Below are 26,858 nucleotides of genomic sequence, written 5' to 3'. Positions count from 1 at the left end.
CGGTTGTCCTTAAAAATAAGTTTATTGAGAAACAAGTACTATTCATACAGCTATATATTTCGGTTGCTGTTGCTCTGCCAGCAGAGGAGGCTCCGTGCCCCAGGGCCCCTCCACACCGGCAGACGGCAGCGTGGCAGCCGTGGGTGGGCAGGGGCCTATTGTTTGTGCTTGGTCTCATTGAGCAGCTCTTGCCAGTTCTTCTCCATCTCCTCCTTGCAGTTGAGGAAGGCATCCTCCAGTCGGCGCATAGACTCTGCCAGCGTGGGGTTGGTGCGCATCACCACCATGTCGTAGGCCATCCATGTGGCTTGCACTGCAACAACCAGACAGGCCCTGATGAGGCCACAGGGTAGGGCTGTGGCTCGGAGCGCCCCAAGGAGGCCCAGATGCCTCCAACCATGCCAAGCATCCCAGGGACCAGATCCCAGTGAGTTACCCAGTTATGCTAAGGAGGGAAGGCTGGTAGGCTCCATGTTACAGGGTTCATAAAAATCCCTATTAAAACTTCTCTCTACGCAGAGCGGTACTGAAAGTTCCCTGACTTCACACAAGTCTTAACTTCTGGATACATCAGCCCATGACATTAAGGCTGGAGGCCAGTCTAATGTAAAATATTAGGAAAACTTAGAGCAAACCTAAGTCCTTACCCATCTGCAGTTCACAGCCAGTGGTTGCAGGCTGAACCCCGAGGAAGCATACTGCTGATCCAAGCTCATGTAGGGCTGACTACTCTTACTCCAGCAAGGCCCTGAGCCTCATGTTACCTTATGCATAGTGGCCTGGGGCACCTGCCCACTTCTATCTGGGTGCCTCTGCGCTTTCATCAAGGCCAGTTCAGGGGCTCTTCCTTTTGGGAAGGTTTGCTGCATCCCATGTTAGATGTCATTTGGTGCTCACCCCTGCACTGAGTTTCTTTTCTTTTTTTTTTTTAAATATTTATTTATTTATTCACTCAGAGAGAGAGAGAGAGAGAGGGGGCAGAGACACAGGTAAAGGGAGAAGCAGGCTCCATGCAGGGAGCCCCACGCGGGACGCGATCCCAGGTCTCCAGGATCACACCCTGGGCCGCAGGCGGCACTAAGCCGCTGCACCATCGGGGCTGCCCTGCACTGAGTTTCTTGCTGTTTCTCATTGAGAGCAGCTCAAGGTCAATGTCCCCTAGGCCTATAGGTAAACACATGCTTCTCTTATGAATTCAATGGAAGAAATCCCACCTCTCTGTAGCACTCACCTCGCCCGTGTGGTTCCACCCTCCATAATTACAAGGAACAAGGGTCATCTCCCTTCTGCATGACGTGAACCACTGTCCAAACATCACCCCCTTAAAACTCCTCTTTGCTGGACTAAAACATAGTGGACACTTTGGAAAACTATGTCTTCAAGAAAATTCACCAGAGAAGGATTGGCAGAAAGAATAATAATAATTACACATGAATATCTACACACAGTCAAGGTCAGCAGCGTGACAGGCTTGGCGTCTTGCATGAAGTAATATCTGTTTGGTTAGGGAAAAATTCTTAGAAAAGCTATGTGCAGTATCTCAGCAGATAGAGGGCAGATAGCTATACAGCCTGTGCAGGAAATCTTGCACTTTCGGGTGCATGGGAGTCACTTGGGACACCCGAATGTAGATCACTGGCTCCTCCACAACTCAAGATTCTTTTTTAGCAGGTTGGGAATGGCGCCCAGGAACCTATTTCTTAGTACGTAGACCACCTGGACAGCAGGTGGAACATGCATGTGGGAGTCAGAGCTGTATGCTTCTGGGCTCTCCACTTGCTATGCATGTGGCCAGGAACAAGTGACTTAAATTTACTAACCTCATTTGTAAAGGACAATGTCCCAGTCTCACAGCTTGCTACGAAGATTAAATGGATGATATATGTTAATTGCCTAGGACAATTAGGCAATATTAGGGTGTTCAAGACAGGACAAACTCTTACTAAAAGTGAATAATTGAGATATTCGGCAAAGGGTTAGGGTGAGTAAGAAATAAGAATTCAGGAGGAAAAAAGAGCTTGAAGAAATGAATCTCATGTGGTATCAGGTGGCAGGTGGAATTCTACCTCTGAGTTTCCTAAGGCCAAAGCAGAGGAAACATGCTCAGGTTCAAGACTCAGTGACCATAAAATAAAAGCAAACCTAGTAAGACACTTTTACCCTAAGGAAAAATTTTCCTATAGGCATATTTTTTGAGAAGTACATAATATAGTTGAAAATGCCCTTGTCAACATTCCTACTTTATTATTTTATTATTTTTAAAATATTTTATTTATTTATTCATGAGAGACACACACAGAGAGGCAGAGACACAGGCAGAGGGAGAAGCAGGCTCCCTGCAGGGAGCCCGACATGGGACTCAATCCCAGGACCCCGGGGTTATGACCTGAGCCAGAGGCAGATGCTCAACTGCTGAGGCACCCAGGTGCCCCTATAAATCTTTTTTAAAAATAAAAAATTTACATTTTATTTCAATAACTTTATAGTTCTACCCTTCACATTCAGGCTAGTTAATTGGTTACTTATTTATTTAAAAGATCTTATTTATTTATTTGAGAGAGAGAGTGTGTGGGAGGGAGAGGGAGGGAGAATCTGAAGCAGACTCCTTGTTGAGTGGATCCCACCACTGTGAGCCCACAATCTGAGGCAATACTAAGAGTTGTCCACTTAACTGACTGAGCCACCCAGGAGCCCCTGGTTATTTATTTATTTAGTTACTTAAAGATTTTATTTATTTATTTATTTATTTATTTATTTATTTATTTATTTATATTTTTAAAGATTTATTTATTCATGAAAGACACAGAGAGAGAGGCAGAGACACAGGCAGAGGGAGAAGCAGGCTCATGCAGGGAGCCCAACGCAGGACTCGATCCCAGGACCCCAGGATCACGCCCTGGGCTGAAGGCGGCGCTAAACCTCTAAGCCACCTGGGCTGCCCTGGTTATTTATTTTTAAGTAAGCTCTACGCCCAGCATGGGGCTTGAACTCATGGCCCCGGAATCAAGAGTCATATACTCTACTGCCCGAGCCGGCCAGGCGGCCCACCAGGGTCCATGTTGTTAACTGCCTACGGTATGTTGCTTCTTATGGACCACGAGAATAAATCCAAAAGACTAACAAGGATATGAAGACAGTTTGGAACTCGACTGAAAGAGATTTTCATAATACAGTTGAGTTTAAAAAGTAAGGAAGAGGTTGGAGATATAATGCAATATAGTTTACATAACTTAAAAATATATGCATAAAACAAAGGTACAGAATTTACAAAAATGTATAGAAAAGGGATAAACAAAAAGAGAAATGGAAATTAAAAAAGGTAAACAGATAAGTGAAGATTGTTATTTGGATCAGTGATGATAACAGTGTGAACTGAGGAATAAGCCAACCCCTCCACCAGAGAACCGTAAGAAAAACAAATCAACAGGCATGTCTGGGTGGCTCAACGGTGGAGCTTCTGCCTTCAGTCCAGGTCATGATCCTAGGGTCCTGGAATCGAGTCCCGCATCGGGCTCCCCACAGGGGAGCTGCTCCTCCCTCTGCCTCTCTCTCTCTCTCTCTGTGTGTCTCATGAATAAATAAATCATATCTTTTTTTAAAGGAAAAACAAATAAACAAAACCAAAATCATTAGAAAACAACAAATGAAGGAGCCACCATAGTAGAGAGGGGATTATCTATGATCTATTATCAATTACAAATTGAAAAACACCCACACATTTTTGTCACTGTGCCATGCAAGCAGGTACCAAAGGAAGCAATCATATTCCGATGCCTATTTCACTGTTAGCACTGTTGTAGGCAAGGAAGATGTCAAGAAACTTAAGACACATGCTTTCTTAAAATGCACAAAAAGTCAGGGAGCTAAGACACATTCATCCATTCAAAAATGGATGAAAAACACTTGGTATGCGTCAGCACCTGTTTACGTTCTAGGGACAGAGCAAGGAGAAAAAATGTCAAAAATCTTGCTCTCATGACTATTTTATAATAAATAACAGTAAGTAAACTTAGTATGTTAAAAGGAAATAAGTACTAAGGAGAAAAATAAATCAGTGAAGGAAGGGTGGGACTGGCAGGGAGATGGGGTCTGATCTGCAATTTCAGGAAGGACGCTCAGCAAACACTTCACTGAGAAAGTGACATTTGAGTTACCTTTTGATGGGGACACCTGGGTGGCTCAGTTGGTTAAGCGTCTGCCTTGGGCTCAGGTCAAGACCCAGAAGCCCCAGGACTGAGCCCCAGGACCATTAAGCTCCAGGATCAATCCAGCTCCAAGGCGGCTCCCCGCTCAGCAGGGAGTCTGCTTCTCCCTCTGCCCTTCCCTGCTTGTGTTCTTTCTCTCAAATAAATAAAATCTTTAAATTACCTTTTGATGAAGTTCCTAATGTTAATGTAGCTCAATTTATCAATCTTTTATTTTGTGTTTAGCATTTTGCCTCTTGTTTAGGAAATTCAACCTCACCCCCAAAGTCACAAGATACTCTCCCCTATTTTCTTCCCAAGTTTTACACTTATTTTTGACACTTAAGTTTTCATCATTCTGAAGCTATTGTGTGTATACGTGGGTAGGAATCCATTTTTAATTTTTATTCTTATGGATAACCGATTTCTCCAGCTTGGTTATGCAACAGTCCCTTCTTTCCTCCACTGATCTGCCATTTCATCTGTTATATATAAAAATTCGTGTGTGTGTGTTTATGAGAGTGTGTGTTGTGTGTGTACATGTGTGTATGAGACTGTCAGGTGTGCATCTATGTGTGTGCACGTATGTGTGTCTGTTTCTGGGCTCTCTGGTGTATCTGTTGCTCAACTTGTCTGAAACCACTTTAAAGCCTAGGATGACGCACCAATTGCTTTACGTCGTTCTCTTGATAAATGTCACTAGCTCCATTTATTTGATCTTTAGGATCTGTTAGTTAAGTTTTATAACTTTCTGCATACAGGCCTTGTACATTTTTTGTTAAATTTCTTCCAGGGGAATTCATAGATGTGTGTGTGCACAAGCCGGTGTGGGTGTGTTACTGTAAATGCCTTTAGGGCAGCCCGGTGGCTCAGCGGTTTGGTGCCTGCCTTCAGCCCCGGGCCTGATCCTGATGAGTCCCACATCGGGCTCCCTGCAGGGAGCCTGCTTCTCCCCCTGCCTGTGTCTCTGCCTCTCTCTCTTTCTCTCTCTCTCTCTCTCTCTGTGCCTTTCATGAATGGATGAATGAAATCTTAAAAAAAGAGAGAGAGAGAGAAAGAGTTAACTGCATTTTTACATACCAGCAACAAAGAATTAGAGCACATTTTAAAAAATATTTAATTTATTTATTAAATAAATATGCAGTTAACTCTTGTATAGTGATCTCACATGCAGCCACCTTGATAAGCTTTATTATTTCCAATAGTGTAGGTTTTAGATGCTCGACATAAATGTGGTAGCCAGGCTCCAAGGTATTCTGGTAGTCCCTGTGTTCCAGTGATCACATCCTTCTATAGTTCTCTCTCACATCGTACTACAGTAGGCCTGCGTGATGATTTAACTATGGCACAAGTGATGGCATGTCACTTCTAACGTTAGCTTGTAAAAGATGGTACCTTCTGTCCTGGGCTGCTTCATGTATATGCATGTATAGTATTATACTCTATCATACTTATTATAGTGCACATAGTTGCTCTAGGGGAAGTCATGTCATCACCAGCCCTATGATGAGGCCAAACAGAAAGCCTCCTGCCAACAGCTACATGAGCTTGAAAGGAGATTCTCCAGCCTCTAGTCAAATACCTGGAGACTGAAGCAATGGCCAGTTTGAGTGCAAACCTATCAAAAATATATCCAGAACCACCCAGTTAAGCTGTTCCCACATTCCTGATCGTCAGAAGCTGTGTGATAATAAACGTTTAAGTCACAAAATTTGGGTTAACTTCTTATGCAGCAGTAGATAACTAGAATAGATCTTAGTACCAGAGCATGATGCAACAAACCCTACGATGTAGGAGGAGCTTTGGAATATTTCAGTGGATGGAAGCTAGAACAGCTGCAAGGATTTTGAGGAAAGTATTAGCACAAGGTTAAAGTGCCTTGAACACCCTGTTCATTGGGTTTTGGAGTTTGAAAAGTCTGCCAATAAGGATTTACAGAGAAGTGAGGGAGCTCTTATAGGAAGCTAAAGATAGCAGACAATTTAGCCACACTGTCACAGGAAGTAACGTGGAAGGGAGAACATGTACTTCATGAACTATTCAGGATTTACCTACATGTTTAACATTTTATTTGTTTTCCATTGCCTTCTGCATTTTGGACCTTCCTTCTGAGATCATATTCCCCTGACTTAAGTAAAACTTTTAGTAGTTCCTTTAAGGCAGGTGTCTTTGTGACAAATATTATCAGTTTTTGTTCATTTGCAAATGTCTTTATTTTTCCCTCATTATTGAAAGATAACTTTGCTGGATGCATAATTCTGAGTCAATAGTGTTTTTATGACACTTAGGTATTATTCCACTGATTTCTGGTTCTCATGATTACTGCTGAAAATTCCACTCCAGTTGTCACTCCTCAATAGGTTTCTCTCTGCACTCCTCAATAGGTTTCTCTCTGCTTTCCTACAGTTTTTCTCTTTGTCTTTGGTGTTCCGAAGTTTTGCTATTATGTATCTACATATGGGTATCATTTTATTTTGCTCAAGAGGTGTTCTATTTATTGGATCTATGATTCAATTTTTCATCAGTTCTGGAAAATTCACAGACATTATATTATTATAATGATGGTGTTATTGTTCCATTGTCTTTAATGTCTTTTTTTTTTTCTGCGCTCCCAATTAGATATAGGTTAGGATTTCTTGGTCCATATCACAAGTCTCTTCCTCTCTTCATACTTTTACTTTCTTTATCTCTTCTTGATGCATTATTCTCCAACTGATTATCTCTTCAAGTGTTGTTGATTTCTTTTTTATGTTACAATTTTCCTTTTGAGAGGCTCTATTTTTTTATTTTTAAAGATTTTTAAAAAGATTTTATTTATTTATTTATGAGAGACATAGAGAGAGAGAGAGGCAGAGACACAGGCAGAGGGAGAAGCAGGCTCCATGCAGGGAGCCCAATGCAGGACTCGATCCCGGTTCTCCAGGATCCGGCCCTGGGCTGAAGGCAGCGCTTAACCGCCAGGCCATCGGGGCTGCCCTGAGAGGCTCTATTTTTAAAAAATCTGTCTATTCTCCAATTTCTTTTCTGCTCATTTCTGTACTTGCATCTTTACCCCTTTTATATATAGCTATTTACACTCTGCATCTGACATCCTCTATAGCCTGTGACCATATATGTGACTCTAGTTTCTTTTTTTTTTTTTTTTTAATTTTTTTTTTTAAATTTTTATTTATTTATGATAGTCACAGAGAGAGAGAGAGAGGCAGAGACATAGGCAGAGGGAGAAGCAGGCTCCATGCACCGGGAGCCCGACATGGGATTCGATCCCGGGTCTCCAGGATCGCGCCCTGGGCCAAAGGCAGGCGCTAAACCGCTGCGCCACCCAGGGATCCCCAAGTGACTCTAGTTTCTTGTGAGTGGATTTTCACTCACAGTGGCTCATCATTTCATGTATTTGGCAAGTAGCTATGCTCACCACTATACCACCAACTCTGTATTTGGTAATATTTATCTGTGAGACCATTGCTGAGGTAGCTTTCAATCTCCTCCACACTGCTATAGGATCTTTCTAAAACATCTATCTCTTTATGTTATTCCCCAGTTAGCCTCTTCAATATTTCCCTGTTGACTACAGAATGACTTTTTAGTGTGGTACACAGTCTTTCATGATCTGACCCCAAATGATTCATTGAGATTTATTCTCTACCACTTCCACTTGTAGTTTATTTTGCAGTAGTTGAATCTTAAATCCAATGGACTTGCTTTTTTATTTTTCTTTCTTCTTTCTTTCTTTCTTTCTTTCTTTCTTTCTTTCTTTCTTTCTTTCTTTCTTTCTTTCTTTTTTTTTTTTAGTGTGTGAGTGGGAGGAGGGGCAGAGGGAGAGAGAGAATCTTAAGTAGGCTCCATGCCCAGTGCAGAGCCCAAATCAAGGCCTGATCTCATGACCCTGAGATCACGACCTGAGCTGAAATCAAGAGTCGGACACTTAACCAGCTGAGCCACCCGGGAGCCCCTCCAACCACTTTTCTTTCTTACAATTTTGTTCCTTGGCACAAATTGTTCTTTCTGTCTGAAAACCTTGCCCATCACCTGTCTATCTGGGAATCTCCTAACAACTCCTGTTTCAGAGAAATGGTCCATGCCTTCTCTTAAAAATTTCCATAATTTACCAGATAGATTTTAGTCATCTATTCCAAATCCCATTGGAACTTTACTTATTATCCTTTTATTATAGAAATTAATATAGTATACTGCATTTATATGTCTATGTATTTATTTCATTAGACTACAAGCAACTTACATACAGGGCTTAGCGTGCGTTCATTCAGGAACTACTTGTTGAATGAATGAATGAATGAATACATGGTGCTTTAACTCTGACTCCAAGTCTGGATTTTTCTTTGAGCTCTAGGATTATATTTTTCCAGTTTTTTTTAAAGATTTTATTTATTCATTCATGAGAGACACACACACACAGAGAGAGGCCGAGACACAGGCAGAGGGAGAAGCAGGCTCCATGCAGGGAGCCCGACGTGGGACTCGATCCCGGGTCTCCAGGATCGCGCCCTGGGCTGAAGGCGGCGCTAAACCGCTAAGCCACCTGGGCTGCCCTATTTTTCCAGTTTTTTAAAAAAAGATTTTATTTATTTATTCATGAGAGAGACACACACAGAGAGGCAGAGACATAGGCAGAAACAAAAGCAGGGAGCCTGATGTGGGACTCAATCCTGGGATCCCAGGATCATGCCCTGGATGGAAGGCAGGTGCTAAAACGCTGAGCCACCCAGGCGTCCCTCCAGTTTTTTTTTTTAATGATTTAAAAAATTTATTTATTTGAGAGAGAGAGCACGTGAGAGCCCACAAGCAAGGGGAGTGTCAGAGGCAGAGGGAGAAGCAGACTCCACTGAGCAGGGAGCCCGATGTGAGGCTCCATCCCAGGACTCTGGGATCATGACCTGAGCTGAAGGCAGACACTTAATGGACTGAGCCACCCAGGCTCCCCAAACCTTCTTTTTAACTAATAGTTTAGTCTCAGCTGAGAAGTCATTTACTCTAGGATTCCTTTCTTGGTCCCTTATTTTATTTTAATTTTTTTAAGCTTTCTTACTTATTTCTAGAGACACAGAGAGAGAGAGACAGAGAGGCAGAGACACAGGCAGAGGGAGAAGCAGGCTCCATGTAGGGAGCCTGATGTGGGACTTGATCCTGGGTCACACCCTGGACTGCAGGCGGTGCTAAACCCCTGTGCCACTGGGGCTGCCCTGATCCCTTATTTTAAACGAGGTTCCCTTTCTGGCCATCTAATAGTACCACATTAAACTATTCAATCTTGAGTACGCATCAAAAGTAATTACTTTTTAGTTATATTTCTTCCTTCCCTGACCATCAGCTTTAGGAACAGGGACCCCCTAACAATACTGCTGCAGGGCTGTATGCTGGGCAAAGGGAAATAATCAGATCTTGTGGGGAATTATTGGACAATGGCTCTGAATTGATACTAATTCCTGGAGACCCAGAATATCACTACCAGTCAGTAGAGTGATCTATCAGTCAGAATAGGGGCTTAGGGGAGGTCAGGTTGTCCACGGAGCTCTAGCTCAGGTCTGTCTCACAGAGGCTCAGTGGTCTTTGAGCACACTGTTCCAGTATGTATAATTGAAATAGATCACTCGGCAACTGGGAGGTTCCCACATTTATTCCCTGATTCATGGAGGGAGGGCTATTATGGTAGGGAAGGCCAAGTGGAACCACTAGAACTGCCTCTCCCCATGAAAGCAGTAACCAAAAGCAACACTGCATTCCTGGAGAGGTAGAGATTAGTGTCGCCAGTAAGGATTTGAAAGATGCAGGGGGTAATTCTCTCCACATTCCCATTCAATTTGCTAATTTGGCCTGTACAGAAGACAGATCTTGGAGAATGCAGTGGATTACTATAAACTCAGTCAGGTGGTGGCTCCAATTGTAGCTGCTATTCTAGATGAGGTTTTGTTGCTTGAGCAGATTAACACATCCCCTGCTATCTGATACGCAGCTATTGATCTGGCAATTTTTTTTCTCCATACTTATTAGTAAAGGCCACCAGAAGCAGTTTGTTTTCTGCTAATAAGGCTAACAACACATCTTCACTATCCTAACTCAAGTATATCAACTCATTATAGCTCTATGCCGTAATTTAGTGGACAGGGGCCTTTAATGCTATTCTCTTCCAGGACATCAAGCAGGTCCATTACATTGATGATAGTAAACTGATTGGACCTGCTGAGCAAAAGAAGCCAAACACAAGAATATATAGTGTGTGAGTCCATTTATATGAAACTCTAGGCAATTATATCATTTGTTGCCTGGTCCTGGGGAGGGGCAGAAGAAAAACTTTTGGAGTGACATAAATATTCTGTATTTTGACAGTCATGTTGGTTACACTGGTGTATACACTTGGCAAAAATCAGTGAACTGCACACTTAAAATGTGTTTATTTTATTGTTTGTAAATTATACCTAAATAAAGATGACAACAATAAAAAACAAGAACATGATTTATCAGTTCTTAGGGGTTACAGTAAAAATATCTAGAAATAAATCCATAGCCTCAAATGTTTTCATGACTTAAAAAGGAATAAAAGTGAATGAACAAAGCATTCGATGCAAAGGTTTAATAAAACAATTTAAAAAATTAGGGAAGGCAGGAGGAAAAAGCCCAGAAATCCAATTAAGTTCAAATATGGAAAAATAAATACATATTGAGATGCTTTCTTGGCCCAAATGCCCTTCTCTGAGAATTTGTCTTCATCCACAGGACCTATAGATGGGCTGAGCTTTAACTTCCATGTTATCACTCATGTGGCTTAGTCCAACCTGGCTATGAACGATGTATACTACTGCATATGCATACTTTTCAGCATTTAAAAGTAATAGATTGGATGTACACACAGCATCTTGGAAAGAGCTGACATATATTGTTCTGAATTAAAAACATAGCACGAGACATATAACACAATACTATTTATAAATATGTAAAATAAATTTATAAAATACCAATATACATTTCATAAGAATAGACAGACAAAAAAGTACATGTTAGAATTGTTGCCTATGGGAGAGAGGAAAGGGAATGGGCTATGGGAATAAGAGAATAAATAAAAAATTAAACTAGAGGGGTCCCTCATGGGCCAATGATCATAACGTATCATGAACTGAGGGGTATGATAAAATTAGTGTTCAACATCTGAGAGTAAAAACAGAGACGCTTGGGTGGCTCAGCAGTTGGGTTCCTGCTTTCGGCTCAGGTCCTGATCTAGGGATCTGGGATCCGGGATTGAGTCCCACATCGGGCTCCCGTGAGAAGCCTACTTCTCCCTCTGCCTGTGTCTCTGCCTCTCTCTCTCAGTCTGTGTATCTCATGAATAAATAAATAAATCTTAAAAACAACAAAAAACGAACAATCTTTTTTTTTTTTTCAAACAATCTTTTCTTCAACAGCACGGTCAGGGACTAGAGGAATAGTCTGAAGGAACCAATAGAAAATAAAATGGAAAATAACAAAGTAATAAAACAGATTACAGAGCTGATGATAAAGAAGACAATACAAAAAGAAATGTATATAATATGGATAATTGGAATTTCTGAAGAAATCAAAAGAAATAGTACAAACAATAGCCCAAGGGGCACCTGGGTGTCTCAGTTAAGCATCTGTCTTCAGCTCAGGTCGTGTTCTCAGGGTCCTGGGATCAAGCCCTGTGTCGAGCTCCCTGCTCAGCAAGGAGTCTGCTTCTCCCTCTGCCCCTTACTCCACTCCTGCTCTTTCTTGCTCACTTTCTCCCTGTCTCTCAAATAAATAAAGTCTTTAAGAAAAAAAAAAAAGTATCTCAAAATATGATACACGAAAAAGTTCTTATAAAAAATACTAAAAAGGGTGCACGGGTGGCTCAGTCAGTTAAGCATCTAATTCTTGATTTCATCTCAGGTCATGATCTCAGGGTTGTGAGATTGAGCTCTCCATCTGGCTCACACTAAGCATGGAGCCTGCTTAAGATTCTCTCTCTCCTTCTCCCTCTGCCCCTACCCCTTGCTTGTGTGTGCATGCTCTCTCTCGCTCTCTCTCTCAAAAAAATAAAAAAAAATAAAAAAAATTAAAAAAACTAAAGTCTACAGCTGTAGAGGTCTAATGTACCCCAGGAAAAGCATTAGAGATTATTAACACCAAACTTATGGTGGTGAAGTACAGAACTTCCAGAATAAAGAATCTTAGAGGCAAAAGCAGTCAGTCACTTTTAGGAGAAAACACAGAGCAGGCCCCACACACTATTCCAAGGAGCTACAAAATGCTGAAACATCCTCTAAGTTGTAAAGAAAATAATCATCTAACCAAATTACCATCCCGTTATAAACAGAGACATATTCTTTTTTAAAAATTTTATTTTTAAGTAATCCCATACCCAACTTGGGACCCAAACCTACATTCCCAAGATCAAGAGTCATATACTCTATGGACTGAGCCAGCCAGCTGCCCCTGAATGTAGACATATTATTAAGCCTTTGCAAATTCAAGGAATATGATATCCATAGCTATAGTTCTTAGGTTTAAATATTTGAACTATTTGAATTTATTTACAATGTTACTATAAATCTCAACAACTATAAGAATTATGATTCAAGAACAGAATATAAGTGTAAATATTACTAAAATAAATGTTATTTGTAGTTGATAACGAACAAACACTAGTATAATGAATGGCAGTTGTGCCTCAGTTTCTTTATCTGTAAAACAGGAATAGTAAAAATCTCTATATCTCATAAAAATGTTGTGAGGATTAAATGAACTCTTTCATGTAAAGTGCTTAGAACAGCATCTACTATTTAATAAATACTGAATAAATGTTACTGATTAGTATTATTAGACCCTAAACAAAGATAAATGAAATAGCTGAAGAAATAACATGAGTTTCTTTAATATTTTCCCACAAACTTCCTTAATTTTGGAACAATCTTATAGAAGCTAATGTATTTTTTTATGGTGAAGGAATATTGTTTAAAGAATTTCTTTAAATAAATAAATAAATAAATAAATAAATAAATAAATAAAGAATTTCTTCAGTTTCACTTCCATTTAAATTCTTAAGTAAAATCAAGGGGGAAATGAGGGGTGCCTGGCTAGCTCAGTTGGTAGAGCATGTGACTCTTGATCTCAGGGTTAAGAGTTCAAGCCCCACATTGGTTGTAGAGATTACTTGAAAATAAAAGCTTAAAAAATAGAGAAGTAAATTATGATTGTGTACCATGGCTGTTTATCACTTAGTGGAAACATGTTGAATAACAGACTAATATTTGTTCAAGTCCATTGCCGACTTTATTCCACTGAGCTGACTGTACCTCCCACTTCAGCACCTCATCAGTCTTAGCACTATTACTCTGAATTCTTTATTTAAACAATTCATAGAATGTTCAATTCTGTTCACAGGTATTATAGTAACACTGTCATTTGCTGAGTCCTTGAGCTTCGGTCTGGTACCGTGCCCAGTGACAAAAAAGAAATCACTATTCTGCCCTCAGGAAGGTAAGAGTCCAGTTGCAGAAATAAGATACAGACACACATAAAGTAATCAGAAAATACTTCAAGGCACTATTTAGTGGTAGTGTCTGTTTTGTGGTACAGAAGTTACATGGTCTAGAAGTTGAGAGGTGGTCAAGGAAGCCCTTGTTAAGGCAGTTGACTTGAGCTCAGAAGTGGGGGAAGAATTTGAGCTACTGGAAATAAGGGGGGAAACCTCCTACCTGAGATCTTCTCCATCTCTTCCAGTAGCTTTTCCAAGTCTTTATTCAGGTCTGACAGCATTTTCAGCATGTTGTCATAGTTTCTTTCTCCAGGTTCAGAATCAGCCATCTAGGCAGTACACAGAAAGAAGACTCGGTGAGACAGACCGACTCTGATTCCAGCTCTATTATGTACACTTAGATAGCTCAAGCCAGAACCCTGAGGTCGTCTTTAATTCCTCCTTATCTTGTTTTTCTGACCTAAGGGGTCACTGAAACTCACTTGTTTTATTTGTTTGTGGAATATTTACTCATCTATGGGTCAAGAAGGCCCAGTGCTTGGGAGTCACCAGTGAACTGAACACTGCCTTTGTGGAACTCACAGCCTCACTCAGCTCTTTAAAAAAATTTTTTTTTAAGTTTATTTATTAATGAGAGATACAGAGAGAGGGAGGCAGAGACACAGGCAGAGGGAGAAGCAGGCTCCATGCAGGGAGCCAGACACAGGACTCGATCCCGGGTCTTCAGGATCAGGCTCTGGGCTGAAGATGGCGTTAAACCGCTGAGCCACCGGGGCTGCCCTCACCCAGGTCTTTAAGGTCCTTATCCTCCCTCTTTCCAAGGTCGTGGCTTGACCTTCAGTCTGTGCTGTCATCTGCCACTGAATAGGTCTACTGAGCATCTACTATGTGCCAGATATCTACCATGGCTCTGTAGATACTGGGGTGTATTTATGGATCCAGACAGATAAAACCCATGCTCTCACTGAGCTTCTGTCCCAGGAGGAGACACAAGTAATAAACAACAGAATGGTAAAGATGCCTTCGTTTGTGGTCACTGCCTAAAGAAAACAAAAGAGCGTAGTTTAATAAAGAGGGTCTTTCACAGGGTGGGTGCTTTAGCTTGTAAAGTCCTTCCTAATGAGGTGGAATTTGAACTGACACTTGAATAAGCATTTTTTTTTTAAGATTTTATTAATTTGGGATCCCTGGGTGGCGCAGCGGTTTAGCGCTTGCCTTTGGCTCAGGGCGCAATCCTGGAGACCCGGGATCGAATCCCATGTCGGGCTCCCGGTGCATGGAGCCTGCTTCTCCCTCTACCTATGTCTCTGCCTCTCTCTCTCTCTGTGACTATCGTAAATAAATAAAAATTAAAAAAAAAGATTTTATTAATTTATTTGACACAGAGAGCATGTGCACAAGCAGGGGCAGTAGGAGAGGGAGAAGCAGGCTTCCTGACAAGCAGGGAGTCCGATGTGGGGCTCAATTCCAGAACCTGGTGATCGTGACCTGAGCCAAAGGCAGACACTCAACCAACTGAGGCACCCAGGCACCCCTGACATTTTTTTTTTTTTTTTTTTTTTTTTTTTATGATAGTCACACACAGAGAGAGAGAGGCAGAGACACAGGCAGAGGGAGAAGCAGGCTCCATGCACTGGGAGCCCGACGTGGGATTCGATCCCGGGTCTCCAGGATCGTGCCCTGGGCCAAAGGCAGGCGCCAAACCGCTGCGCCGCCCAGGGATCCCTCCCCTGACATTTGAATGATAAAAAGGAGTTGGCGTGTAAAGAGCTACGGGAAGAGGTCTAGATAGAATTGCTCAAGAAAAGGTGGGAGTGGTCCTCATGTATTTTAAAGCATGGAAAGAAAGTATAGAATGGGGTTGAGGAGTAAAATGGTATAAGATGAGATCAGCTAGGTAGGCAGGAATTTTGGTTTTATTTTGAGTTTGAGGAAAAGCCACTAGATGTTGAAAGCAGGGGATTATGTTTTAAGATAATGACTTCAGCAGTTGTTTGGAAAATGAACTACTACAGAAGGTTGAGAGGAGGTAAGAGTAGGAGAACCAGTTAGTTTAGAGAGCACTAGAATGGTCTCCAGATGGAAGTGGCTTTGGACTAAGGTGGTAGGTAATGATACCAATGATGAAAAGTGGGAGGGTTCAGGCTATATTTTGGAAGATGAGCCAAAAGAATTTGGAAGAGGATCTGATGTGTCTAGGTTTTCAGGGCTAAGTGGTGGGAAGAGAGAAATCAAAATGACTCCTAATTTTGATGAACAACTTGATATGTGGTTGTTTATTAAATGAAGTGGGGAAGACTAAGAGAATAGGTTAGAAAGGAAACAAACTGCTCTCTTTTTTTTTTTTTTAAGTCATCTCCATTCAATGTGGGGCTTGACTCACAACACTGAGATTAAAAATTGCAACGCAGGGGATCCCTGGGTGGCTCAGTGGTTTGGCGCCTGCCTTCAGCCCAGGGCGTAATCCTGGAGACCTGGAATCAAGTCCCGCATCGGGCTCCCTGCATGGAGCCTGCTTCTGTCTGTCTGTCTGTCTGTCTGTCTCTCTCTCTGTGTCTCTCATGGATAAATAAATAAAAATCTTAAAAAAAAAACAACACACAGTAAGAATTGCAACGCTCCACCAATTGAGCCGGGGGGTGGGGGTGGGGGGTGGAGGTTGGGCAAATGCTCTATTTTGAATGTATTTTTTTTTTAATTTTTTTATTTATTTATGATAGGCACACAGTGAGAGAGAGAGGCAGAGACACAGGCAGAGGGAGAAGCAGGCTCCATGCACCGGGAGCCCGATGTGGGATTCGATCCCGGGTCTCCAGGATCGCGCCCTGGGCCAAAGGCAGGCGCCAAACCGCTGCGCCACCCAGGGATCCCCCTATTTTGAATGTATTAATGTGAGATGCCTATTAGGCCTCCCAAAGGAGATTCAAACAGGCAGTTGAATATATAGGCCTGGAGTTCAGGAGAGAAAAGTTGGAGCTGAAAATATTTGGAACTACCAGGGCATGCTTTTTTCACCTTTCACTTGGACTATTTTCGTAAACTCATAACTGGTTTTCCTGCTTCTGGCTTCATCTTGTCAAATCCACTTTCCCAGTTCACCTCCCAAAAGACCTTTCCTAACATGTAAATCTGACCATGTCACTCTGTTTACAACCCTTCAATTGCTCCATCTTCTTTCAGGATAAAACATAATCTCTTTACTATAGATACAAGATCCTTTATAATCTAGTTCTTGACTCTTCCTATTCTCATCCAGTTCTGGGTTGTGACCAAATAATTGAAGAAAGCCTTAAGAAATCTCAAATGAAAATCTGTAAGAGTTGTGTATTTCCATGAGATGTGCTAAAAAAAAAAAAAAAAAAATCCACAAAAAACCCACAAAACTCTATAAAATTAAAAAATTTATAGTTTTCCTATAATATGAAATGGAATAAAATAATTCTATCACGTAGGCGGTTACAAAAATCTGTGTGAAGGCAAAGGAGTAGATAATGACACAATTCATATCTAGTTGTGTGGGCTACTTGCTCAATTCATTAATTTGTAAGATTCCGGTATTATTCTTTTACCCACACATTCAGCACATATTTATTGAGTACTATTTTAGATTCTGAGGATATAGCAGTGAACAAAACAGGTTAAAATTCTTGGTCTCATGGAATTTATATTCTAGTGGTAAGAGAACATAAACAAGATTAATAAGTGAACTAAATATAAGGAGGGGATAAGTAGCAAGGAAAAAAGTCAACCAGAGATGGAGGGCGAAAGTGTGTAAAAAGGGTGACTGTGGGATGCCTGGGTGGCTCAGTCAGTTAACCATCTGCATTGGCATGGCTTAGGTCATGATCCCAGGTCCCTGGGATCCAGCCCCGTGTGGGCTCCTTGCTCAGTGAGGAGTCTGCTTCTCCTCTTCCCCCTGCTAGTGCCTGCTCGTGCTTTCTCTTTTCTCAAAAAAGTAAATAAAATTTAAAGAAAAACTTCCTTAAAAAATAAAAGAAAAAAAGAAAGGGGTGGATGCAATTTAAATATGTGTACAGGCTTGTTGTGATGAGCACAGGGTATTGTATGGAAGTGTTGAATCACTATATTGTACACTGAAAGTCATATTACACTGTATGTCAAATAACTAGAATTTAAATAAGAACTTAAAAAAGAAGAAACAAAACAAAGGAGCAAAGGGGAAAAAATAAAGAAAGAGAGGCAAACCAAGAAACAGACTATAAAGTAAAGAGAACAAATTGACAGTTACCAGAAGGGAGGTGGGTGGGGGGCTGGGTTAAATAGGTGATGGGGATTAAGGAGTGCACTCATGATGAGCACCGAGTCTTGACTGAAAGTGCTGAATACTGTACACCTGAAACTATTATTACACTGTATGTTAACTAAATGGAAATTAAAACTTACAAAAACAAACAAACAAAAAAAATAAATTAAAACTTAGAAATAAATAAGAAAGTGTGCGGGGAAGGCCTTGCTGAAGTGATTTTGACTAGAGACTTGCAGGAATTGAGAGAATGAGCCATACGGCTATTTGGGAAAAGTGCATCCCAGGCAGAAAAAAGAGTAAGAACAAAGGCCCTGAGCTTGAAGTCAGCTGGATGAGCTAGAGGAAGAGCAACAAAGGCAATGTAGTTGGTACAGAGAAGGAAGTGGGGAGTAGTAGAAGATGATATCCCAAATGTGGGAGTAGAACATGGTGGGCCTTGCAGGCCACGGAAAAGACTAGCGTTTTCTTTGAGTGAGATGGGAGCCTGGAGGGTGGTAATTTGATTTACATGTTAATATATCACTAGGTTGAGAGTAGCTTTTCTGGGTGGAAGCAGGGGCACTAGGAGGCCGCATTAGAATAATGCAGGTGAGAGATAATTAGCATAGGAATGATATAAGTAGTAGAAGAGGATAATTCAGGGTATATTTTGAGGGCAGAGCCAACAAGATTTGCTCATGAGTCAATGTGGAGTCAGAGACGACACAAAGATTTTTGGCTGGATGACCAGAAATGGAGATACCATTAACTGAGATGGGGGAAACTGGAAGACGCTGAGTTGTTTGGGAAGAAAGAACTCAGTTTTGAACATACTAAGATACCTATGAGGCATCCAAGTGGGGATGCTGAGTAGGCAACTGGATAAATGAATTCAGAAAAGAGAGCAGGCTAAAGATAGAAATTTGGGAGTCATCAGCATCCAGAGGCTATTTAAGACATGAGAATGGGTGGGATCAAGGGAGATAATACAGATGGAGAAGAGGTCCATCATCGTTTGGGGAGATACGAAGAAACCAGCCAAAGAGACTGAGGAAGGGGGGCCACAGAGGCAGAAGGAGAACCAGTCCTGGCTCCTAAGTCCAGACTCTCGCAGAGTCACTGGACCCCAACTAATGTCCTCCGAGAGTATGAAAACTCAGCAAGCTGACAAGATAACTCTAAAAAGTAAAACGAAGGGAACTCCAAAAAGTGTATGGGATAAAATCGGTGCTTCCTTAATGGGTGAATAACTTACAATGCTGAGAAGTAAGGAATTCAGATAGGACATGTTGAAGAGCATAAAAAAGTAGAATTACTGTTAATATTTGGTATTTTCTGCATGTCTATGTTTAAGAGATGTTGACTTATTAGAGTAACAGGTCAGCTTTGTCATTCTAGTTTAAAATGTGAAATTGATTATGGGTTATAATTTTAAGTGAGAATCTTCATAACTTTATAAAGAGGACATTTAAGAGAACCCGAGGTTCACCATATTTGTAGGTTTGACTTGTGATATTTATAGGAATTATTTAAGAAAGTGGGAAGGTTCGTTATTAAGACAACTGAAATACTTAAAGAAATGAAATATATTAAATTTACAATTAAATGAGTTTAAGTTTGCCTGGGCTGAAGCCTTTATTTGGTGCAAGACTCTGTAGTGCCCTTCCTGCCTCAGTCATGGAAGCCCACACAAGGTCAAAGTAGTCCGAATGCTGAGCCCCCCACATGGAGGGCAGCTGTTCTGGAGAGTCTCCCAGAACTATTATGGACTTTATGGGAATGGGGAATAAACTTTTGTTAAAACACACACACACACACACACACACACACACACGAGTTTAAGTTTGTAAATGGAACAAAAACATAACACTATTACAATTTAAATTTACCAGACCCAGAATAAGATTAAGAGTTTAGAATGAGATAATCTTATTTAGAATAATCTAATGATCTGATTTAGAATAACATAAGCTAAACTTAAATACTCAAGAAAGACTGGATTTTTAACATTAGTAACTTTAATAAAATAAATATTAATTTTAAAAACCAAAGTATACAAATACAATACTTTAAAAATCACCAAAGTTCCTATTTGTCAATAGCTAGCCATGTCCTCATATTTACCTAAGCTTCAGTCCTATCAAATACTTGATAAATTGGGGTCTCCACCATATGCCAACCACGCTACAGAAAAAAATTAAAAAATAGGTAGGATTAAAAAATAGGTAGGTACCCAGTCCCGCCATCAAGGAAATAAATCTGGCAAAAAAGAAGCCTGTTGTAAAGCAAGAGTCTTTGAAGAGCAATAGCCGTTCATCTAAATGTCCGCGCTTGGTTTCAAACCAGAGCCTTCTTGTATGAAATGGCCCTTTCAGCCATGTCATTGGTAACTCTGAAAACACTACGTTTTCTTTTGCTTCCAGGTGTTTACATATATCATTCTACTGCCTGAAATACCCTTCCCTCACTCTTCCTTGTTTTTGTTTTTGTCTTGTTTTTAAAGACTCAGCTCAAGGGTCACTTCTAGAAGTCTTTCCTTACATTTCCTATCAGCCAACTCTGAAGGTTGCACCTCTTTTACATTCCCACAGCTTCTGCACCTCCTTTCAGCCAGACACTATTCTAAGCATTTACATCTTTATAAGAACTCTAAAAAGTACTATTATTACTCCCATTTACATGTGAGGAAAACAAGGCTCAGAGAAATGAAGTAAGTTGCCCAAGGTCAGACCGCACAGACAAAGATCTGAGAATTGGGCCCGGACAATCTGGCTCCAGTTTGTGTGCTCACACATTACACTACTGGTGTGCAATAAATCCTTGATAAACATGAGAGTGAACAGAACTAATGAGATATAGTAAGCAACTAAAGAATAGCTTGGGTGTACCCTGAAATCCCAGGCTAGAATGCAGACTTTGCTGCGTATCGGCTGTGAAAGCCCAGCAAGTCACCCCATCTCAAGTATCAGCTTCCTCTTCTGTAAAATGGAATAATAGCTCCTTTGCAGGTTATTGTGAAGATGCACACAGATACGGGTATAGTAGGCACCCACATCTACCAAATGCAATAGTTGGCATCACTATACATGTAACATCAGGTACAAAGTAGTTGCTCAGAAAATATTTTACTATAATGAGATGAGAGAGATAGGAAGCCAATAATATAAAAGCTAACATTTATTTCATGTTTAATATGTGCAAGGAACTGTGTAAATTCTCAATAAGCACTGACTGATTTCACAACCATATAACAAAGTAAGTGCTATTACTCTCCCCATTGTACAGATGAGGAAACTGAGGACTGGAAGAATCTAACCAAAGTTGCACCGCCAAAAAGTAGTAGAGTTGGACGGGTGTCCAGTCCTGATTCTAGAGGTGGAGCCCACTAGCACTACATTTTCTCTAAACTGCCTTAGACAACACAGTGGGTGGTTTTGAGCCGGACTGTGAAGAGGGATGGAATGAAAGACAAAGAATGGGGATAAAGGAATGGAACGAAGAGGCTAATAGTGAGTTCAGTTTGGGGCAGCTTGAGTGTGTGGTGCCTATGGTGTATGGAGGCAAAGCTATTCAACAGGATTAGAGCCCTAGAGAGAGGTAAACGGAAAATAAAGATTTGATGGTGGTTTAAGTTATGGGAAGAGATGAAATCATTCACAGTGAATGTATAAAAAGAGAGGAGAAAATGGACTTGGAAGAAGCCCTTAAATATCAGCCCTTAAAAGCAGAGGATACAAGCCCATAAAAGGCACCGATAAGCAGTCAGAAATGTAGCGAACTGGGGAGTGTGTAGCTGAGACCAACAGAAGAGAGGAGGGATGGGCCAGTTAATTCATTTACTCGTCAACAAATATTTATTGAATGTCTGGCACTGTTTTAGGTGCTGGGAGTATATTAGCAAACAAAAGACAATAATCCTTGCCCCTGTAGAGTTTACATTCTAGTCAAGGGAGACAGGCAATAAACACAGAAACACATACAACGTCAGGTGGTAACAGAAAATAAAACAAAGTAAGGTAGGCTACAAAATAATGGAGTGGGAGGAACCACTCCATCTATCACCATAGATGGGTGAACCATGGGAATCCCTCTTAGAAGGTGAATCTTCAAATAGACTCAAGAAGTGAGCATGTGAGCTGTTAGATACCTCAGGAAGAATTCTTTGCAGAGGAAACAGGGAAGAAAAAGCCTTGAGGGTAACTGCTTGAGTGTGGCTGAAAAACCAGGATCCTAGGAGATGAGGCTAAGAGGCTGGGGGTGGGGGTGGGGAATGGATACTGCAGTTTATATAAGACTTTGATTTTTATTCTTTTATTGACAGAGATGAGATATTAGAGAAATTTGAGGGAGTGACACAATTTGAATTAGGATTTAAAAGGATCACTCTGGGAGCATCAGGCTCCTAGTTTCAGTTCAGGTCATGATCTCAGGGTGGTGGGATCCAGCCCAGTGTCAGGCTCCAAGCGTGGTGTGAGGCCTGCTTAAGATTCTGTCTCTCCCTCTTCCTCTTCATCTGCCCTCAGCCCCCATCATGTGCATGTGCTTGCTGTCTCTCTCTAAAACAAATAAATCAAAGGATCACTCTGGCTGCAATGTTGAGAGCAGAGCAGACTGGCGTGGAGATGGTGGAGCAGAGAGGAGGCTGCTGTAAAACTCCATGTAAGGGATGACCAGGCTTGGGCTAGAATGTTAGAAGTGGCAGTAGTAGGTGACTGGACTCTAATATGTAGGAAACACAGAGCCAACAGTATGTTCTGACATCCAACATTTATGCGGAAACATAAATCCACAGTGTGGAGAAAAGCCTGTCTGAACATCCGTACTGGGGGGCCACTGGGGTACAGATGACACAGCCATGAAACTAGCTGAGATCTCCTGGGAAGTGAGGGTGGATGGAAAGGAGATCTGAGCTCTCCAATGTGTAGAGTTTGGGAAGACGAACCAGCAAAGGAGACAAAAACAGCAGCCAGTGACCTAGAAGAACCAAGAGAGATCGAAGGAGTGAAGTCTCAGAAGCCAAGCGAAGAAAGTAAACAAAGAGTAATCAGTTGTGTCTCATATAAAGTAGCATAAGGAATAAAAAGTGATCATGGATTTGACAATCTGAAGGTCAATGGCAGGCAGCCCGGGTGGCTCAGTGGTTTAGCGCCGCCTTCGGCCCAGGGCCTGATCCTGGAGACCTGGGATCGAGTCCCACATTGGACTCCCTGCATGGAGCCTGCTTCTCCCTCTGCCTGGTCTCTGCCCCCTCCCCCTTCTCTGTCTCTCAAGAATAAATAAATAAAATCTTTAGAAAAAAAAAATGAAGGTCAGTGGCAATCCTGGCAGAAGCTGTTTTCATGGGGTGGCAAGGGACAAAAGCCTGACTGCGATGTGTTTAAAGAGAAGGGAAGAAAAGTAGAAACTTGTTCTTGTGTTCTGGTTCAGAGAAGCAAAGAAAGGGGCCAGGAGCTGGAATGTAATGTGGAGTTACAGGTGTCTTTTGTTCTAAGTTGGGAGATGTTACACCACTGTCAAATATTACAAAAGGGCGCAATAAATTTAAGACATTTTATTTGGGGGGATCCCTGGGTGGCTCGGCAGTTTGGCACCTGCCTTTGGCCCGGTGTGCAATTCTGGAGTCCCGGGATCGAGTCCCACATGGGGCTCCCGGCGTGGAGCCTGCTTCTCCCTCCTCCTGTGTCTCTGCCTCTCTCTCTCTCTCTCTGTCTATCATAAATAAATAAATAAATCTTAAAAAAAAAAAGACATTTTATTTGGGAGCCAGGTCTCAATTGAATAACAGTAACAATAACAAGATTTCCATGAATAAAGAATTAACAGAGTATCAGACAAAATAGGGCACAGAGATGGAGACAAGTAGGAGAAACAGGAGACAGTGACAAGATGATAGAGGGAAGGTTTTCTCTTTCTTAACTTACATAGGCAGAGAGTTCTCTTTAGGTTTATGTGGAAAGAGCCAGTTGAACAGAAAAGGCTGAAATCAGGAGAAAGGGTACCTGATGGTGTACGGGCTGGGGCCAGAGAGGTCACCTTACCCTGTGAAGGGGAGAGAAAGAAGGGTAAGATAGGTAAGGGTCCAGGTGGCCCAGGTTCCTGAGGTCTCTAGCTCACCCACAAATGGCAATGAGAAGGTTCTTCTAATAGACATTCTTGGTTTGAGGAGAATGATACAGGTTTGGCAAAGGCGTGTGCCTCACCAAGGCACGTGGATATGCAGCACAGAAGCACTAGTAGTGTGGCCTCGCTGCACGGCTGCACAGTGTCCCCAGGACTCCAGGGCAGCACAGAGTTAGCTGGGGCCTGGAATTTTGAAAGGTGGGTGGTGGATGACAAGGTGAGGGCACAGGCGGATGGGGGTGTGCAGACAAAGCAGATGCGTGGAGACCGGGTCGTAGTTGAAGGGCAGGAGGACTGGGGATGGAGGCTGTGGCCAGCGATGCTGGATCCGGGGAAAGGGTAGGAGCTGCGGCGGAGGAAGACCAGGGGATCGGAGTCCATGGCTTTCCTTCCTGATGAGGTTGCTGCAGGTGAGAAAGACTCAGTGGAAAGGGGTGCGAGGGACGCTTGGGGGGCTCAGCGGTTGAGCATCGGCCTTCAGCTCAGGGCGTGATCCCAGGATCGGGTCCCACATCAGGCTCCCTGCATGGAGCCTGCTTCTCCCTCTGCCTGTGTCTCTGCCTCTCTCTCTCTGTGTCTCGCATGAATAAATAAATAAAATCTTAAAAAAAAAAAAAAAGAAAGAAAGAAAGAAAGAAAGTGGGGGGTGGGACCAGGGCCGCAGCCCAAGGCAACTAGAGCAAGAGCAGACTAATGGGCTCTGGTGAGCAGAGGGGGTGTGGAGAGGACTGCTGGGGCGGTCACTGTGGGAGGAAGGGCTTGAGGTCCCAGGGGTCCTGGGAGGTGCGGGCTCAAGGGCTCTGAGGCCTGGCTGTAGCCTCAGGGTCTGGTCTGATCCCTGGTGGCGGCTGGGATCCCCCTGGAAACAAGAACTCGGAGAGGACAAGAGGGGCTCCGGGGTCAAAGATTCTTTGTGAGAGGCCCACGTGTGAGCCCCACGGGAGTAGCAGGAGTCCTGGCGTCCAAGGGACTGGAGGCTCTGGGAGCCCCCATGCACAGATGGCGGGGCTGGAGTGCGTGGGGAGCGCAGTGCAGGTGCTCTGGGTGTGCAGGCAACAGGCCAGGGGGTCGGGTTGTCTGTGAAAGTCCAGGGTCTGGAATGTGCAGGGTGTGGGGGCTGGAGGAGCTGGGGGGTGAGAGAATTGCGGTGTGGGGGGCAGGGAGGGGTGGGGGGGAGGGAGATGTGGGGAGGTGAGGGGATATGGGGGCAGGGAGGGGTGTGGAGGCAGTGAGGGGCTGGGTAAGGGGGATGTGGGGAGGTGAGGGGGTATGGGGGCAGGGAGGGGCGTGGAGGCAGTGAGGGGCTGGGTAAGGGGGATGTGGGGAGGTGAGGGGATATGGGGGCAGGGAGGGGTGTGGAGGCAGGGAGGGGCAGGGTAAGGGGGATGTGGGGAGGTGAGGGGGTATGGGGGCAGGGAGGGGTGTGGAGGCAGTGAGGGGCTGGGTAAGGGGGATGTGGGGAGGTGAGGAGGTATGGGGGCAGGAGGGGTGTGTGGGGAGGGGATGTGGGGGTGAGGGAGGCGAGGGGGGTGGAGGGGTGGGGGCAGGAGGTGTGGGGGGCAGGGAGGGGCGGGGTGAGGGGGCATGGGGGTAAGAGGGGTATGGGGGCGGGGAGGGGTGTGGGGGGCAGTGAGGAGTGAGGGATAAAGGGGTGGGGGGTGGGGTGTGGGGGGAGGAGTGTGGAGGCGAGGGGTGTGGGGGCATGGAGGTGAGAGGGTATGGGGGCAGGGAGGGTGGGGGTAAAGGTGTGGGGGGTGAGGGGGCAAGGAGAGGTGGGGAGAGGGGGATGTGGGGAGGTGAGGGGGTGTGAGGGGGAGGGGTGTGGGGGCAGGGAGGGGCGTGGGGGGAGGGGGGGAGGGGCAAAGGGGTAGGGGGGTGCGGGCGTGTGGGCATGGGGGTGAGAGGGGTATGGGGGCAGGGCGGGGGGTGGGAGTAAAGGGGTGCGGGGGGGCGAGGGGGGTGGGGGTGCGGGTGTGGGGGCATGCAGGTGAGGGGGTATGGGGCAGGGAGTGGTGTGCGGGGCAGGGAGGGGTGGGGGGTAAAGGGGTGCGGAGGGTGTGGGGGCGGGGAGACGGGTGACAGCCGCCACGGCGGGGTGTGGGGTGAGGGCGGCAGGGGCGGCGGGCACAGCTCGGGGACGCCAGGGCCGGGAGTCGGGGCACGCAGGGGGGCCCGGGCCGAGGAGGGCCGGCCTCGCTCACCTTTGGCACCGCCCACGCTAGCGTGGATCCACCGCCCACCTGCGCCGCCGCCACTGCTGGGGACACGCGGCCGAGCAGGCACGGCGCCCCGCCCCTTTCCGTTACTAGACCCGCCCCCCCCAGGCGGCTTCTCGCCCTCATTGGCCCGTCTGCCGGAGCGGAAGGGGTGGAGCCGCAGACACGTGAGGGTCGGTTTCGAGGCCTCATTGGCTGGTCTCTAGGGCGGAAGGAGGGGGGCCGCCCGGGCGGGTCTCACCTGCGGTGTCTGGGTGGCCCGAGCCCTGGCGGAGGTGGCAGGTGGCGGGAGAGCGCGGTGGGAGCGCAGGTGCCCTGGGGGTCCGACCGGCCTGGTCGGCTCGGCGTAGTGTGGGGGTGAAGCGCAGGGCCCGGAGGGCCGCAGGTGCTGGTGGGCATTGCTCAGTGAGCTCAGGGGCCGCCTGCAGGAAGCTGACCCTCGGGAGGTGCGCACCTGCCCACGGGGGTGGCGGTGGCTGCTGAGCAGGGAGCCCTGGCGGGGCCTGCAGACGAGGGAGCGCCCCTGGCTCAGGTGGGCCGGTGGGCGAGGCCCGTCCGGAAGGTGCGCAGCTGCGGCTGGGATTCGGGATGAGCCTGGCACCCAC

The 26,858-nt window shown here is 44.2% G+C and overlaps 1 protein-coding gene across 2 annotated transcripts; it reads right to left on the bottom strand.

Moving 5' to 3' along the window:
- Window positions 1-3: 3 nt before the first annotated feature.
- Window positions 4-26,331, bottom strand: SYCE3 (synaptonemal complex central element protein 3). Of its 2 annotated transcripts, XM_038550095.1 has the most exons (4): window positions 26,239-26,331; window positions 23,839-23,956; window positions 13,892-14,000; window positions 4-313 (listed from the first exon to the last, which is right to left on the bottom strand). In XM_038550095.1, the coding sequence occupies exons 3-4, from the start codon at window positions 13,998-14,000 to the stop codon at window positions 156-158; spliced, it is 267 nt and encodes an 88-aa protein (XP_038406023.1). In that variant the 5' UTR covers window positions 23,839-23,956; window positions 26,239-26,331; the 3' UTR covers window positions 4-155. The 2 variants fall into 2 exon arrangements, with proteins under 2 accessions (XP_038406023.1, XP_038406024.1); XM_038550096.1 differs by lacking the exon at window positions 23,839-23,956 and having other exon boundaries at window positions 26,239-26,327.
- Between the last annotated feature and the right edge of the window lie 527 nt (window positions 26,332-26,858).

The sequence above is a fragment of the Canis lupus genome, chromosome 10 (assembly GCF_011100685.1).
Source record: "Canis lupus familiaris isolate Mischka breed German Shepherd chromosome 10, alternate assembly UU_Cfam_GSD_1.0, whole genome shotgun sequence".
Classification (NCBI taxonomy): Eukaryota; Metazoa; Chordata; class Mammalia; order Carnivora; family Canidae; genus Canis; species Canis lupus.
The sequence above is the reverse complement of the archived record's forward strand: the minus strand, read 5'-3'. Positions and strand labels throughout refer to the sequence as shown.

Coding starts and splice junctions, on each gene's coding strand:
- SYCE3 (XM_038550095.1), bottom strand. CDS start 14,000: ATGGCTGATTCTGAACCTGGAGAAAGAAACTATGACAACATGCTGAAA. Junction 314..13,891: donor AGAGATGGAGAAGATCTCAG/GTAGGAGGTTTC, acceptor TGGTTGTTGCAG/TGCAAGCCACATGGATGGCC.